Source organism: Vulpes lagopus, chromosome 4 (genome assembly GCF_018345385.1).
Source record: "Vulpes lagopus strain Blue_001 chromosome 4, ASM1834538v1, whole genome shotgun sequence".
Lineage (NCBI taxonomy): Eukaryota > Metazoa > Chordata > Mammalia > Carnivora > Canidae > Vulpes > Vulpes lagopus.
The window spans coordinates 122111973-122127544 of NC_054827.1; the positions used below are offsets into that span (position 1 = coordinate 122111973).

The 15572-nt window shown below is 53.5% G+C and overlaps 1 protein-coding gene across 5 annotated transcripts in view; it reads left to right on the forward strand.

The window, feature by feature from the left end:
* Positions 1–15572, forward strand: part of ZFYVE28 (zinc finger FYVE-type containing 28) — a 115824-nt gene that overhangs the window by 45646 nt on the left and 54606 nt on the right. For all 5 annotated transcript variants that reach the window (XR_005987490.1, XM_041753643.1, XM_041753644.1 and 2 more), the window contains exon 2: positions 10462–10602. Coding sequence is in view for 4 of the 5 variants with exons in the window: in XM_041753643.1 (XP_041609577.1) it covers positions 10462–10602 (141 nt within the window). In the remaining variant the exon portion in view is untranslated. The remainder of the gene's footprint in view (positions 1–10461; positions 10603–15572) is intronic.

The window sequence follows — 15572 nt, forward strand, 5'->3', positions numbered from 1 at the left end:
GGAGCAGTTCAGGTGGGTCCCAAGGGGGTGCTCAGCCAGGGAGGCCTCCGTTGGAGCTGGCTTCTGGTGATGTCCTGTTTCTTAGGTCCTTCCAGGGAGACGCCCCTTGGAATTCCATGTTCCCCCCCTGACCAGTGTGTTCCCAGGAGGCTGTTGTAACCCACCTGCAGTAATCCACTTGGTCCCGAACCTGGGACTCCTGTTTGGGTCCCTTTAATTGCTCCTCTGTTTAAACACACAGGCTTGGGGCACCTGGATAGCTCAGGGATTGTCTGCCTTTGGCTCAGGTCATGATCCCAGGGGTCCTGGGATCAAGTCTTGCATCCGGCTTCCTGCAGGGAGCCTGCTTCTCCCTCTGCCTGTGTCTCTGCCTGTCTCTGTGTCTCTCATGAATAAATAAATAAAATCTTTTAAAAAACCACACACAGGCTCAGTTCATGTGTGTTCTGATTTAGTAAGTCACCTCAAATTCTTTTTGAAGGAGAGGAGAGTTCATAAACAAGCAATTTAAATTTCTGTTTCCCAAGGCGCCTGGGTGGCTTAGTCTGTGAAGTGTCTGCCTTTAGCCCAGGTCATGATCTCAGGGTCCTGGGATTGAGCCCTACAATCAGGCTCACTGCTCAGTGAGGAGTCTGCCTCTCTCTCACCTTCTGCCCCTCACCCACTTGTGCTCTCACTCACTGCTCTCTCTCTCAAATAAATAAATAAAATCTTTAAAAGAGATTAATTTCCATTTCCCTTGGGTAGATCCCCACCTGTCCTAGAAGCTGAGAAGTTGACAACCCCTGGCTCCCTGCCTCATTTGGTTTATGGGCTACTGTCAGCCAGGCAGCCTGAGCCCAGGACTCTGTCCCAGCAAAGGGGGTGCAGCAGGAGGGTGGCACCCCAAAGGCCCAGGGCCCTTAGCTAGAAGTGTGGGAACAGAAGTGACTGACATCCTAGCCAGTTTACTATCTAGTAGTCAGTTTTCAAAATAACATGCATTTTAAAGAACCTTGAATCTATTCAAGGTCGAAACAGATTTGCATTGAAACATGCAGCTGTCAGGTGTGGCCTATTCGGTCTGGGGATGCAGAGCCCACTTCCCTCCAGATGTGTCGATGCCTGGCCCCTTTCCCCTGCAGTTACAGAAGAGCTTCTCTGTGATCCTGCTGCAGCTGCAGTGCGAAAAGCCCCCACAATCTGTTTCTAGTGTGTCATTTGTGTGTACACTACTGGATTGGGAGTTTTGCAAATTCATTTTCCTTCTGAAATTCATTCACTAGATGGCCTGTTATCGCCAGGCCATGCATCTGGTTTGGCCACACACTAAATACTGCAGCAAGGCCATTGTGGGCACCTGGGGTGTTGCAGGGTCCTGCGCCTGGCTGCTTGCTCCCACTGGACAGGAGTGTCCCAGCCATCACAGGGCGGCCTCTCCTCCTCCCAGGGCCTACATCTCAGGAGCATCTCCCCCAATGGTGTAAGTCTGTCTCTAGATGACACGAGAGCATGCTTATAAAGGGGCCCCTTGCTGTGACCCCAGGCCAGGATCCTCTGCAGTTTACAGGGCTTTCTCCTGAGCCATTCCTCTTTTGTCCTGCAGAGTGGCCTGAGGTGGGGCAGCTGCCCCTGCAGGTTGACCGATTCGGCTGAGAGATAGCAGGTACAGGGAATTGGTTTATTGGGTGTCTACACTGGTCCTAAAATCTTCAAGGCACTAATTTATCAGACAAGGTGGGAAGCAGGGGAGTGCTGGGCCCGCCTCAGGGATACCCAGTCAGCTTTGCTTAAGGAGGTTCTTATAAATGTCATGTGGGGCAACACTGGTTATAGTGATAAAAGTATCTTCAACAAGAATTGAGTTCAAAACTGTATCTCAGAATTGACATGTGGACCTCTTAGATGTGGGTAAGATTTCATGTATTTTTTGCTGGACTAACTGGACCCTAGATTTAATTACATGTTGCCCCCCATCTCTTTAAGAGGATGTTGTGTGCTCCTTTGTGGGTATCCAGATTCAGCCTCAGGACCCTCCTATTGGGTTGACATGTTGGGGAGCTGTTCTAGGGCCGTCTTTGGGCTCACAGTGATGTTGAGCTGTGTTACGTCTGCCCACCTTACTTTCTTGAGCATGAGACCTACTGTGTCTGAGTCCTGGCCTGCCTCTGCCAGTGGGTTGCTGACCCTCTCCTGCACCACTCCTGTAGAGTAGCAGGGAGTATCCCCTGCCCATGTTCATTCAGACTTCATTCTGCAGGGGGCTCAGAGGAGGTCTTCTGGTCCTGGGGTGACTCTTCAAGCTGGTTAACCCGCACTCTAGCCCAGGCCAGGAGTTGGAGGGTTAGGGAGGGTCCTCCCTTTGGCCCACCACAACCCAGCCCATCCAGACAGCACTTAGCCATCTTCAGGCCAGAGTGCAGACTAGTACTTCAGACTGGTCAGGCAGGCGCAGGGTTCAGGGCTCTGAAGGGTCAGGATTCAGGGAGCCCCTTTGAGCGGTGATGGGCCAGGGCTGGCAGGCCAGAGTGTCCAGGCTGTGGTTTCTCCAATGGGTGGCAGACTCGTCCAGATGCCTGCCTGACTGGGAAGGTGGCTGTCACATGCCCCCCGCACGCAGGTGCACCGTCGGAGGCCTCGGGTAGTTCCTTGCTCACTGTGTAAGCCCCAGTGACAGGCGCCAGGGTCTGTGCCCCACTGCATTCCTCCAGTTGCTCTGCTCCGTCCCACTGGCCTCTCAACCCTCCCACACTACTCCTCATGGACACCACCCCGTGGCATCTGAGGCTCCACTTGCTGCTCACTCCCAGCTGATGCTTCCCTCTGCCCCTTCCTCCTTCCCCTCAGTGAAGCCAAGCCTCCAACAGCCGGAGGAGCCCTGCACCCCAAGCCTGCCCTTCCAGGCTCACATAGACACCTGCGCCCTGCCTCCTTTTCCCAGTGCCCCGCCCCCAACCCCCAATACCCCCGCTCCTCATCCCAGTGACCCATCCCCAGCCCCCTCTGGCCTGCCCCTGCACCCCAGTGCACCACCCCCTGATGTCTACAAAGGGCTCAGAAAGACACAGGTATTGGGCAGGAGGCATGCCCCAGAGCAACCCCAAGTGCTCCTGTCCGGGTCCTGGTCCGCAGTCAGTGGAGATCCAGGGATCAGGTGTGGTGGAGGGTGTCTCCTGCCCTCACTGTTGGTCCTCGCCCCACCTGGGTGTTGAGGCTTCCCATGTGGCTCTGTTGGCTGGATGTCGGTATGTGATCAGCTGTTTCTGGGACAGTCCAGTCAGGTGGATAGCTCAGGCCACTCTCAGGGGATGATGCTATCAGGAGTGATGTCATTTCTGGCTTATTTTTTATCACCTTTGACAGCTTCCACACCATCACTTTTACTGATAGTGATGACTCCTGATGACTCCATTGTGGACCTTACTGAGCATAGGCTGTGCCCCAGGCACTCACCATGTATTCCATGTGCTTTGAGCCCATTTTGCAAATGGTGAACTGAGACATGGGTGCCCATGGTTACTGTGTAGTGGGTGACAGACTGGACCTGAGCCGAGCGCATAGCTTCTAAATTCTGTGCCCTCTGGCTTCATCTTGCCATCTAGGGCACAGACTCTCCCCATGCTGTTAAGGGCCCTTGATTCCTCCAAACACATTATCAGAATGGCTTGTCTCTGTTCTTACCCCATAAAGATGAAATATTTATTGATGTGAATCAGACACAAAGTCCTCAGTCTTTCCTGGGCAAGCATTCCTGGGCTGGTGTTCTGCTGCAAAGTGCTGTGCCCTCGAGGCAGCAGTTCACAGTGACCTGGCTGGCCCCCACGCAATGGAGGACAGGCCATCTGTGGCTCTGGGTCAGGCTACAGTGCATGTGGGGCTGGCTGTCTGGTGCCCGCCCTAGGTAGGGCGAGTCCTGGGCTTCAGCAATGATTTTCTGGCTGCAGCCCAGGATGGGGCTAGCCTCCTGTTGTGGATAGATACTTCTTGGGCATCCAAAATTGACACGTGGTGTCCGTGAAAGGCTGGCCCACCATGGGCTTGTGAGCCTGGACCTTGGGCCATTGAGCCTGACCCCCATGGGACTCATGGTGCCAGCTCAGATGGCAGCTTTGTGTAGCTCTTGCTCTCAACACCCAGCAGAAGCCAGTAGGGAAACTGACTTATGGAAAAAGGCTGTTCTTTGTCAAGGAGGCAGAGTGACAGGTGGGGCTACTTGGATCTGTGATCCTGGGTGGATTTGTCAGCCTCTCCCCTGTGCCAATTGGGGAATAGCCTTCACCTCCTCTGAGGTAGGACTGGAAGTTAGATGATGTGTATATAGCTCTTGAGAGTGAGGGAAGCAACCAGCAGGAGCTGTTGCCAGCTTGGGCAGGGAGCAGGACAGAGCCCCTGACAGTCCCTCCTGGTGCCTGGGCATGCTATTTACAGCCGCCTGGGTAGAGAAAACAGGCAGTCAAGTGGGGATGGGCCCAGGAGTAACCAGCCACCAGTCATCAATGGGCCAGATGGCAGGGCTGCTGCCACGTGACAACAGGAGCATGTATCTCTGTAGGGCACCAGATCTGCTGAAGGGTGGCTGGTATCTGGGGCCCGGCGGTCCTCAGGGTGTAGTGATGCAGACTGGGCCAACTTTGGGGGCATGAGTCATGGCTGCCCACGTCTGCCAGACCTTGGTGGGGACAGAAAGTGGTGAAGTCCTGCAGGAGGGCCTCAGTCAGTGTTTGGAGGTAATGAGGGGTTCCGGCCCTGATGACCAGTGGTCACTGGGTTTCCTTAATGGTCCAGTGTGGTCTGGGCAGCTTTTCCTGTACCCAGGGCCTGAAGATCAGCTGGCTGGCTGGTAGGGGATGGGGGGGCACTCCTAGGGATGAGCAAATTCAAAGTGCTACAACTGGAGGCTTTTCTCTGATTTCTTTACAAAATTCTTGGATTTGTGGTTTTGCAGTGAGGAATCTGAGGCTTTACTGGAAAGCTGGTCTAAGAGAGGCCCAGGACAGGACTGACACCTGAGGCCCCTAGCCTTCATCCCTGAGCATCCTGGACTCTGTCCAGCTGAAGCCTACCTGGGGTCCACTGAGATCTGGAAGGCTCTCTTCTGCCGAGTGTTGGGATGGTGGGGGGGCATGTGGGGTAGTCTCTCTTGGGAACTGGCATACGGAGACCGATTTGTCTTCTGGGACAACTGCTGGGGAGAACGTGGAGGGTGATGGGCAGGGGGCTGGGACTCCCCACACGATACCTGGGCTATGCTCCATCACTGGGCTTATACTGGGGGCATGGGGGGCTGGTCCTTTCTGGTCTTTCCAGGCCACCCATCCCACCATCTGTCCTGCCCACCTGTCTGACCATCTGCCTCCTCCTCCTCTCCTGCCCATCATACAGCTTGGCTGAGGCTGTGTGGCTGCTGCCCTGGAGTAAACAGGGGGTGTCCTTGTAAGGCCCTCCCTCTGCAGAGCTTACCTCTTACTTGGGAAGCAAAGGGTGTGAAAGGGATGGGAACCTGCACCACATTTACTTCTTCCTCCTCTTTCCCACGAGGATGCCTGAGGGTCCTTGATGTGAGCCCTGGACTGATTTTGGGCTCCATCTTGTCTAGCAGTGTGACCTTGGCCATTCCTTTTCCTCACAGGCTTCAATCTCTTCACGTGGGTGCTCTGCGGAGGGCTGGGGGGTCCAACCCCTCAGGGGAGACTCTGGGCTCATGCATTCTGCTCCAGCCTGGCCCACCAGCCTCGAAGCCCTGGAAACTCGCTGGGATGTGGGTGCCAGGATCAACATCATGGGGGCCTGGGCTCAGCAGGGCACCTGGGGGCAGAGCCAAGCTCACTTCCACCTCCTGCCTCCTGGGTCCCCTCCCACACCACAGAGCAGGTTTCTGAATCAATAAGTAATTTAATCAACTTTACAAAATTAGTTCTGAATTAGTCAGTTTTGCCCTTTGACTTAGTACTTATTTGTTGTTGCATGTTTTTTCCTGCCACCTTTGAGCTGCCTTTTCATGGTCACCACCTAAGCCAGATGCTTCCTCCACAAGCTTAGTTTAGTCTTCTTGCAACTGTGAAAACCTCCACTGCCCTGCATTGATTTTGAGAAAAATATTGACACAGTGTGCAAAAAAAAGACATTTCTATTGAGTTCTAAATTATTATTTTACCATTTTTATTCCAAAATAGGATGAATTATTCTTATTTATACCAATTGATTCTCTTTATTGTGGACATTTTCCTTAGGGACATTTAAAGTTTTAATTTAAAATGGAATTTTAGGGGCATCTGGGTGGCTCCATTGGTGAAGCACCTGCCTTCAGCTCAGGTCATGATCCTGGGGTCATGGGATTGAGCCCTGCATCTGGCTCCCTTTTCAGTGGGGAGTCGGCTTCTTCCTCTGCCTCTATTCCTCCTCACCTCACTCACTTGTACTCTCTCTCAAATGAATAAGCAACATCTTTTTTTAAATTTAATTATTTTTTTTAAATTTTTATTTATTTATGATAGTCACAGAGAGAGAGAGAGGCAGAGACACAGGCAGAGGGAGAAGCAGGCTCCATGCACCGGGAGCCCGACGTGGGACTCGATCCCGGGTCTCCAGGATCGCGCCCTGAGCCAAAGGCAGGCGCCAAACCGCTGCGCCACCCAGGGATCCCTTAAATTTAATTATTAAAAAGATTTTATTTATTTATTCATGAGAGACACAGAGAGAGAGGCAGAGACCTAGGTAGAGTTGGAGAAGCAGGTTCCCCGTGGGGAGCCTGGTGCAGGACTTGATCCCAGGACCCTGGGATCACAACCTGAGTCGAAGGCAGATGCTCACAGGCATCCCTAAATAACATCTTTTTTAAAAAATAAAAAATAAAATTGAATTTTAAAATGTTATAGAATAAGGGGGGCCGATTCCAATCAAGGAGAGAAAGACAACTTGTCCTGTCCCTAAACGCTCCATCTTCCATCCACAGGTCCCCCCTCCACCCTGCCCTACTAGTTAATGTGGGTGTCCGGAAGGGCGTCCTCAGCCAACTGTTGTTGTTTATCTGTGTAGACTCAGACAGGGAAATGGGATGCCATCATTTCTCCTTTGGATTCTGTTAGCATAAATGGAATTTTGTGTTCACTCATTTCCTGGGACCTCCGCCTAGAGCTTTTGTTCACACAGAACCTGAAGTCTCCTGGTGGGGGGTATGACTGACATGGCCAGTACTGCCCAGGACACACAGCGGACTTCTGATTCTTGTATGGGCGGTACCAGTCCCAAGGAGACTGGAAAGCTAGCTCAAGTTATGTCTAAAATTTTTAAATAGCACAGACCTTTTGAGTTTCAGTAATATAATCACTAACTCCAAAAAGTTTTCTGAATTCTCTTATTCTGTTGCACGTGCATGTTTACAGTTCTCCTTTAGCTGATGGACAACACCTCTGTAGGGCTGGTTTTAGGGTCTGTAATGGATTGAAATCCAATTCCAAGGCAGCAGGTTGTGCCACACCTGCCGGGTGCCCTTGACTGGGAAAGCATGATCCAGAAGAGGTTTAGAGCCCGCACAGTTCCAGGGGTGCATTTAGTACCAGGTGCTGCTGTTCCCTTTCTGTGTCTTTCCATTCACACACAGGCACACATTCACGTGCACGCACATACATGCACACACGCATGTAACGCACACATGCACGGACACACACCTCACAGTTCCACATGTACATACATGGTACTTGTTTGTCTCCAGAACGTAGGTATGTGCATGTGTGTGTACACATGTGTGTATGTGTGCATATGTATGCACATGTGCGTGCACACAAACATGCATGAGCTTGAGACCCCCTTGAGGCTCAATCCTCCCTGGGTGCAGGGAGGGGGATGGCCAGGTTGGTGGGAGGCTGTGAAGGGAAAGCTTTGTCTTCCAGGCAGCAGGCACCACAGTCTCCATCAGATGTTCCTGGACCTTTGGTTGCTGCTTCCACTGGCTTCACGAAGTTTGCCAGCTGATAGCAGAGGGGGTCGGGCTCACCTGGGCAAGCAGTGTGAATATTTGGATTTGAAGTCTACTTATATGTGGTGAGGTTTTTAGTGTCAGGATAAAGATTGATTCTGAGTTATTTTCTGGACAGTTCTGGGCACCGCCCCCTTGCATTGTGCCCTTTTTCTCAGAGCAGAGACTTAGCTCTGAGAAAGGTGTCGTTACCATTGCCCTAAATTTGGTCCCTGGCCTGTTTGCCAGGCCAGCTGGTGTCTGGTCAGCCAGCAGTGGTGGAAGCTGAAGAAACAGATGTGGGGAGGCTTCTGCATCCCCAGCTCTGGTGCACTTTGACTAGAGGGCTCCAGGCCAGCTCCGTGAGAAGTACTCGGTCACAGCGAGGTGTCTGCTATGGGGCTGTCCCCAACTGTGCCCCTGGTCTCCTGCCCTCCCACCCCAACTCCTGTGAGGGGGCTGGGTGGATGTGGGGCAGAAGGAAGCCAATGGGCTATGATGGCTGTCGTCAGCTCCCCAGCAAGGGTGTCAAGATGCCCGGGCTCACCACCAGCAGAGTCCAGTACATGTCATTGGCCAGCAGTGGCCTCAGCCCCAAAGCCCCTCTATGAGAAGGGAGGGCCCGTGTACCTGGTAACAAGGTGCTATTGGAGGCAGTCCTCTCCTTCCTTGAGATCACGCTCGTGGGACCCAGGTCTGTGGGAGGGGAAGCTGGCAGCCACCAGGGGAGCCAGGTCACAATTCTGGGGCTGCTTTTGAGAATCTGAGAACCAAGGCCTTGGGGCCTCATCTGAAGGTCAGCAGCCCTGAGGCTACTACCCCCAACGCCTGCCTCCCCACCCTAGGTGTGCTAGCACCACCATTGCCCCTCCCTGGGACTCCCACGCCCTTGGGGGACAGGCTAGGAGATGCCTTTTGGGCATCACTTTCACCACCACCCAGTCCATGGAATAGGAAAGAGGCAAAGAGTGTTGCCCAGCCCACGACCCCGATCCTGTTCCTGTTTCATCGCAGCGGGGATGCTGGTGTCCTTCCTGGGTGTGCCGGGAACCAGGCAAGTCAGCTGAGCCCACTGAGGGGACCAGAGAGGGCATGAGATGCTGGGACACAGGTGTGTGTGTGTGGGGGGACTGGGTCTGTGTTATCCCAGTGTCACCCCGACCCCTGCATCCCTGGCAGAGTGGGTGCTCAGGCAGTGTTTGCTGGGTAAGTGGGTGATAGAAGGGGCTCTTCTCTCCAAGACTGTCCTGGAAAATTCTGGGAAAGGCCTCCCTGGGCCTGCCTGGGTCGCACACCCATGTCCTGGGCCGGTTGCTGCAGCTGGGAACCCTCGCCCATGGGTCTGCTCTGCCGCATTTGGGGGCTCCTCCTGGACCAGCATGTAGAGCTGACAGTCTGGCACTGAAGGACCCAGACCCCTGGGCTGAGTAAAAGACACCATGGAAGGGAGGGGGCACATACAGGAGAGGGGTGGAATGCCAGGGTGCAGGGAACACCTTTGATGGGAAAAACGGGCTACCAAAAATTATGAAAATTATAAGTTATCCTACATTTAACGAAAGTAGGTACTAAAATAACCATGTGCTAACTTCTGGGTTGACTTTGAGCCGCGTATGTATGCATACATGTGCGTGATTTTTCCAGCAAGTTGGAACACCCGTGTGATTTGGCATCCTCTCCTTTGTCTTTCTCTGTATGATCATGAAAAACACGACTTACAAAAATATCTTCCATGGCTTCATCACTTTTACTGTGGCTTTCTCCTAATCCTGGAAACAGATCAAAGGGAACAAGCCATGCCTGCCTGAAGCCAGAGGGAGTGTGAGCAGGCTGATGCATGTGGGAGCAGGGTTGGGGTCAGGGCAGTCAGCAGGCCAGTCAGGGGAGCAGGCTGGTGCAGGCAGGGAGCAGGCTGGTGGGGCTGGGGCAGAGCGGGGAGTAGGGTTAGGGTCAGGGTTGGGGCAGGCAGCTGGCCCATCAGGGGAGAAGGACTCTGGGGTTCTAAGCGGGGTAGGAGATGAACCCCTGAGGAAGGGGCTTCCTGCCGAAGAGCACTGGCACTTTCTGGTGTTTAGGAAATGAGGCTGAGTGCTGAGAAGATTCTAGAGGGCAGAGCAAGGGTTGGCAACCACTGATTAGGCTTCATCAGGAAATTGTGTTGTGTGTGTCTGGGCCACTTCCTTCACTGGCTGGCTGTCACTGTAGTCTCGTTTTATGAATAAAAACCATTATTCAAACCAATCATTTTATCCCACTGCCACCCAGACCACACTCTCCCTGAGCCCCTCATCTGGGAGTCTTCGCACTCCTGGGGGCTTAGGGCCTGGGCCTCTGGCTTCCCCACAGAGGCACTATCCCTGGGGCCCCGCAGCCTGAGTGGCCTCTGAGAAATGGGCACAGCCCTGGGGGCTGACATGCCGACGGGGTTCGGAACAGGCATCCAGTTAGGCTGGTGTCTGGTTAAGAGCCATGTGGAGCTTCCTGTGAGCAGATGCCCTGGTTCATGCCTGTGCCTCTCTCCCCTGCAGAGGTCGGACCCACAGCTGCTCGCCCAGTTCTACTATGCAGATGAGGAGCTGAACCAGGTGGCGGCTGAGCTGGACAGTCTGGACGGGCGCAAGGACCCGCAGCGGTGCACGCTGCTTGTCAGCCAGTTTCGCTCTTGCCAGGTGAGTGCACGTAGGGCCAAGGGCCTGTCATGGGGGAACCTGCTCCCACCTGTGAGCACATCTCAGGTGGCCTGGGTAGGTGCTGGGCACCTCTCAGTCCAGCTGCACACCCAGCTGGGAGGAGGGACGATTCTGAGCTGAACGGGGGGGGGGGGGGGGGGGGGGGGGGGGGTAGAGAGCCAGGCAGGGGCAACCAGGAGCTGGCAGGGTCCTAGCCAGGGAGCTGCTAACATGGGAGGGGGGATGAGCAATAGAGGCTATGTGCAGGGCTCCTGGAGGGGGGCTCGGACCCTTGCCATGCTGTACGATTTAGCACTGGCCCTGGAAGCGATGCTAGAAATGTTCTTCCAGTTTAGCCAACTACCAGTGTGAGACCCTGAGGCCTGAATGCAGTTTTGTCAAGCGACAGTCAAGGTCATTCTCAAAGTTCCAGAATATTCTTGGTACATTCTGCCCACACATCTTGCTGGTTCTCTCTGACCTGGGAGGAGGCCTGAGGTATGCTTCCCAGATCACTGGGAGGGCCAGACGCGGTGGGAGGTATGCCACTGAAGCTGGTTCCACGGTGTGTTTTACACATTAGGGGGTTAGATAAGGATTCTGGTGGGAGAAGCAGGTCCTGGCTAGCCCTAGAATGACCAGGAGGCCCTCCCCTCTCCTAGGGGACTGGAGGGGCCAGGGGGTCTCGAGACTTGCCAGGCCATCAGCGCTCTCTCTTTCCCACCAGAGAATACCCTTATTTGTGCCTGCAGCACACCAACCTAACAGCCAGGAGGCCTCCCTCTAGATTCCCCAGCCACCCCCCGCCACCCCCCCTGCCTTTGCCCTTGTCCATGCCACCCCTGCCCCCCATGCACCTACCCCCCTGCTCCCCCCACTACCCGCACCACCACCCCAACCGTACCTGCTCCTGCTGCAGCTCTGTGCCCCTAGCAGTGTCCTGTGTTTGTCCCAGACCCAGTCTGACCAGTTCACTGGTGGATGTATTTGCAGGTTACACAAACTGACCAAATAAGGTGGCCACTAAGTTGGGTACTTCGTAGAGTCTTGACAGAGGAAAATCAAGAAAGGAAAACCATCCTGGCATTAGGCTGGGCAAGGCAACTTGCAGGGGATTGAGAAACAAGTCATACAAAGGATCTTGCACAAGCATCTTTAATTTCTCACTTGTCTCTTAAGACTCCTGTGTCAGGGTCCCATGATAGCCCCCCAGTTCCATGACTCACTAGGAAGACACACAGGACATAGAATACAGTCGTGCTCACAGCTGGGATTGATCCCAGTGAACAGACACAAAGGACAATCAGCCAAGGGAAGAGGTATGGGGTTGGGGAATTGGGGGGACAAAGTCCAGAGGAATCAGGTGCCAGCTTCCAGCATCCTCTCCCGGAGACTCAGGTGGATGTGCTCCATTCCCAGTAGCGCGTGTGACAACATGTGTGGCATCTTGTCAGCCAGGGAAGCTTGTTAGGGACGCAGAACAGGGGTTGCTGGGGCTGGCCCAGCAGGCCCCTCTCCCTGGCTCAGCCCAAACCGCAGACCCCCAGGGGGATGGAGTGTGGGTAGGGGCATTGGAGACACAGCTGAGGAGCGGCAATATTCCCTGGACGCCTGCCCAGGGCCAGTGCGGTGCAGGCCTCTCGGGGGATGGCCTGGTCCCGCTGTGGGGCTTCTGTGCACATAACAGCAGTTAGGAATCGTGGCTGACACGTCATGGATCTTGGCCGTGTGCTCTGCTGCCCACCCAGGAGTGGAGTTAGTGCCACCAAGGGATGCCTTCGTGTGCATGCTACAATTTTGTAAAGACTCATCCTAGTAACATATTTGTTTAAGTGGCCACTTACTGGGGCCCTGGGTTGTGTAAGGGCTCCTGTCCTAGTAAATTCCTAGGACATTTAGGAGCTCAGGAATTTAGGTTGGAAAGCAACTTTCTTTTCTAACATTTGTCTTGAAACAGGACATTTTGTCTTTTCCACTTTTGGCTGCTGTTTCATTCTATTTGACTGTCACGATGCTGGGTTATTTGTGCATTCATTCATTCATTCATTCATTCATTCAATAGCAGTCACTAGAAGGGGGTCTGCCTCTGTGTGGACAATGCCCCAGAAGCAAGGCAGACATTTGGGGTCACTGTAGTCAGAGAGGCCTGTGTGCACAGGTGCCAGGTTGCCATTGCAACGTGGGGTCTGGTGACCTGCAATTATAATGCGGAGCCCTGACAGGTCAGCGGATGGCAGCCCACTCTACAGGGCCACTTGGTGGCCCTGATTTTAGAGCATGGACTGGCATCCTAGGTAGGTCACAGGAGGCCAGATTTAGGAGCCGCAGGCCCCTGATGTTCTCAGCACCTGTGAATCTGCCCTAGGCCAGCTGCGGGCACCACCACCAAGCACCCAGAGGCTATGACTTTCTCAGCTTTGGGGCCAGTAGCTTGGCATTGCCAATGTGCCCTCTCCTCATCCCACTGTTGTCTGTGACCCTGGCCTCAGTGACATATCCCTGAGTCTTCTAGTCTAGATGTCTGGGGTGTCTCAGGGCCCCCAGGTCCCATCAGCCCAGGTACAGCCCTCAGCTGAGTGTGGGGTGTCTATGTGGAGCATGCATGGTGGTGGCACCAGCCTGGCCTGGCTCAGCTCTCCAGGAGCCCTGGAGGCATCCACGTGGGGTCCCATTCAGTTCAGTTTGAGTCAGCACTTCTGGCTCAAATTTGGGGATACATTCAGGGGCCCAGTCCTTCTGGTCTGGAGCTTTGTCTTCCTCAAGGCATGAGGGGCTCTCCACATGGTCCTCTGGGTAATGGCCTCTCCACTGGATTCCTGCTAGGAAGTCTGATTTCTTGCACCAGTGAGTTGTGGGGGCCTCAAGCACCCCAGGTGCAGCCAGATTGGGAGCCAGTGCTCTGTGACCATCTGCTTGCTCAGCTAGCACTTGATGGCTGGTTGGTGTCCCACTGGTTGGTCCTTATGAGTGCAGTTAGGAGTTGCAGGCTGCTGCAGCCCCCAAAACCTATAGCCCGTGCTATCTGCTTGCCAGGGAGGTGAGGGGCAGGTGAGGGGGCAGGTGAGGGGGAGGTGTAGTGTCTCGAACCTGGGGTATAGTGTCTGGAACCTTCCTGCCCCATATTGGGGTCTGGTAGATGAAGTCTGCAGGCAAGTGCCAGGTACAGAGTAGATGCTCAAGAAACAGTAACAGCCCCCTTTTCTCTTCTCACAGGAGGAACATTGGGTTTGTAAGGAGCAGCAGGAACTGGCTCTCGAGGGCAACATGTCTGTGGGGTGAGACGGAGGTGAGGCAGTGAGGGCTGGGAGCAGTGAGGTGGAAGAGGCAGGGACTTGCACGGTGCTGGCTCTAATCTTAGAAGGAGTCGGAGTCATTCATTTTCACCTAAATGACCTTTTACTTCATGAAAATGGTGGACTGTGTGTAAATGAGTTTGTAGGTGGATGTCTGATGACATTTGCCTGTTTGTTCTTTCTGGCTTCAGAAACCATAAAAGATTAGAAATCATAGCTCAGCTGGATGAAATGAATCCTGGATTATTGTGATGGGCTGAATTGTGTCCCCTGCCCCCAAACTCATACATTCAAGTCCTACTCCCCAGTCTTTGAAGACATAATTAAGGTAAAAGGAGGTTATTAGGGTGGGTTCTGATCCAGTCTGACCAGTGCCCTTGTAAGAAGAGGAGGCTAGGTCACAGAATGCAGAGGGACAATCATGTGAGGACACGGGGAGAGGACGGTGTATGTGCCCAGGAGGGAGGCCTCAGAGGGAACTGGCCCACCAGAACTAGCCCACCCTCCCCTGGGTCTGGGACCTGGCTCACCTTCCCCTGGGTCTCAGACGGCCAGCCTCCAGGCCTGTGAAGAATAAACTTGGAGCAGCTGCCGCTGTGGTGCTGCTATGGCGGCCCCAAGGCACTAATACAGTGGGATCTGGATTTCATGATGCAGATGGGCTTGACATTGCTCTGGGTTGGATTCCATCATCATCATCGACCTGTTTTTCCTAAGCCACACTGTAACTTTTACCATCAAGGGAGTATAATTTTAGATGATTCAGTGAAGAATATTAAATGGCAAAATGTGCCAACAGACCTTGTAGCCAAGTGTAGCTAGTTAACGGGGTCATGGTGGGTGCAGGGCGCCTTGCTGCTGATCTGCGACATGGACACAGCCATACCTGGACACAGCCACACCTGGCAACACCCTCGAACCTCCCCTTGCTTGAAGGTACTGATGCCCACCCCCCCATAGCAGAGTGGGTTCTCGGGGAGAAGGGGTCCCTAGTGTACCCTGACTGCATACCCCAGCCTCCTGTCTGCCATGCGATGCACCTGGCACTCGGCATCCTCGGAGCTGTGCCCAGGAGGGACTGGGGCTGGGGAAGTCCAGGAGGGCTGGCCACCTCCGTGGCAGGGTGGGGAGAGCTCCTTACAGCAGCGGCTCTTGAATTCTTTGAATTCTTTGTTTCTATATTGACAGTTGAGAGTTCTTTCTGTATTCTGGACACTAGCCTTCATCTGATTATGATTTATAATTATTTTCTCCCAATTTGTGGCTTGTCTTTCATTCTCTGCCTAGTTTTTTGAAGGAGAGAAGTTTTAGATTTTGATGAAGGCCAGTTTATCCATTTTTCTCTTCGTAGATCATGTTTTTCATGTCCTAAGAATCTTGGCCTGACCCAAGGTCATCAGATTGTCTCCTGTGTTTTCCTGTAGAAAACATAGTTTCAGGCTTTGCACTGAGGTCTGTGATTCCTACTGACTTTACATCAGGATATAAAGTAAGGACTGGACCCACATTTTGTTTTGTTTTGTTTTGTTTGCAAATTAATTCTCAGTTTCAACATCATGTGTTGAGAAGACTATATGCTTTCTCCACGGAAAAGTGTCATTGCACCTTTGGGAAAACCAGTTACCCCAATCAGTAGGGGCCTGTTTCCAGGCTCTCTGTTCTGTCCTCTTCATCTGT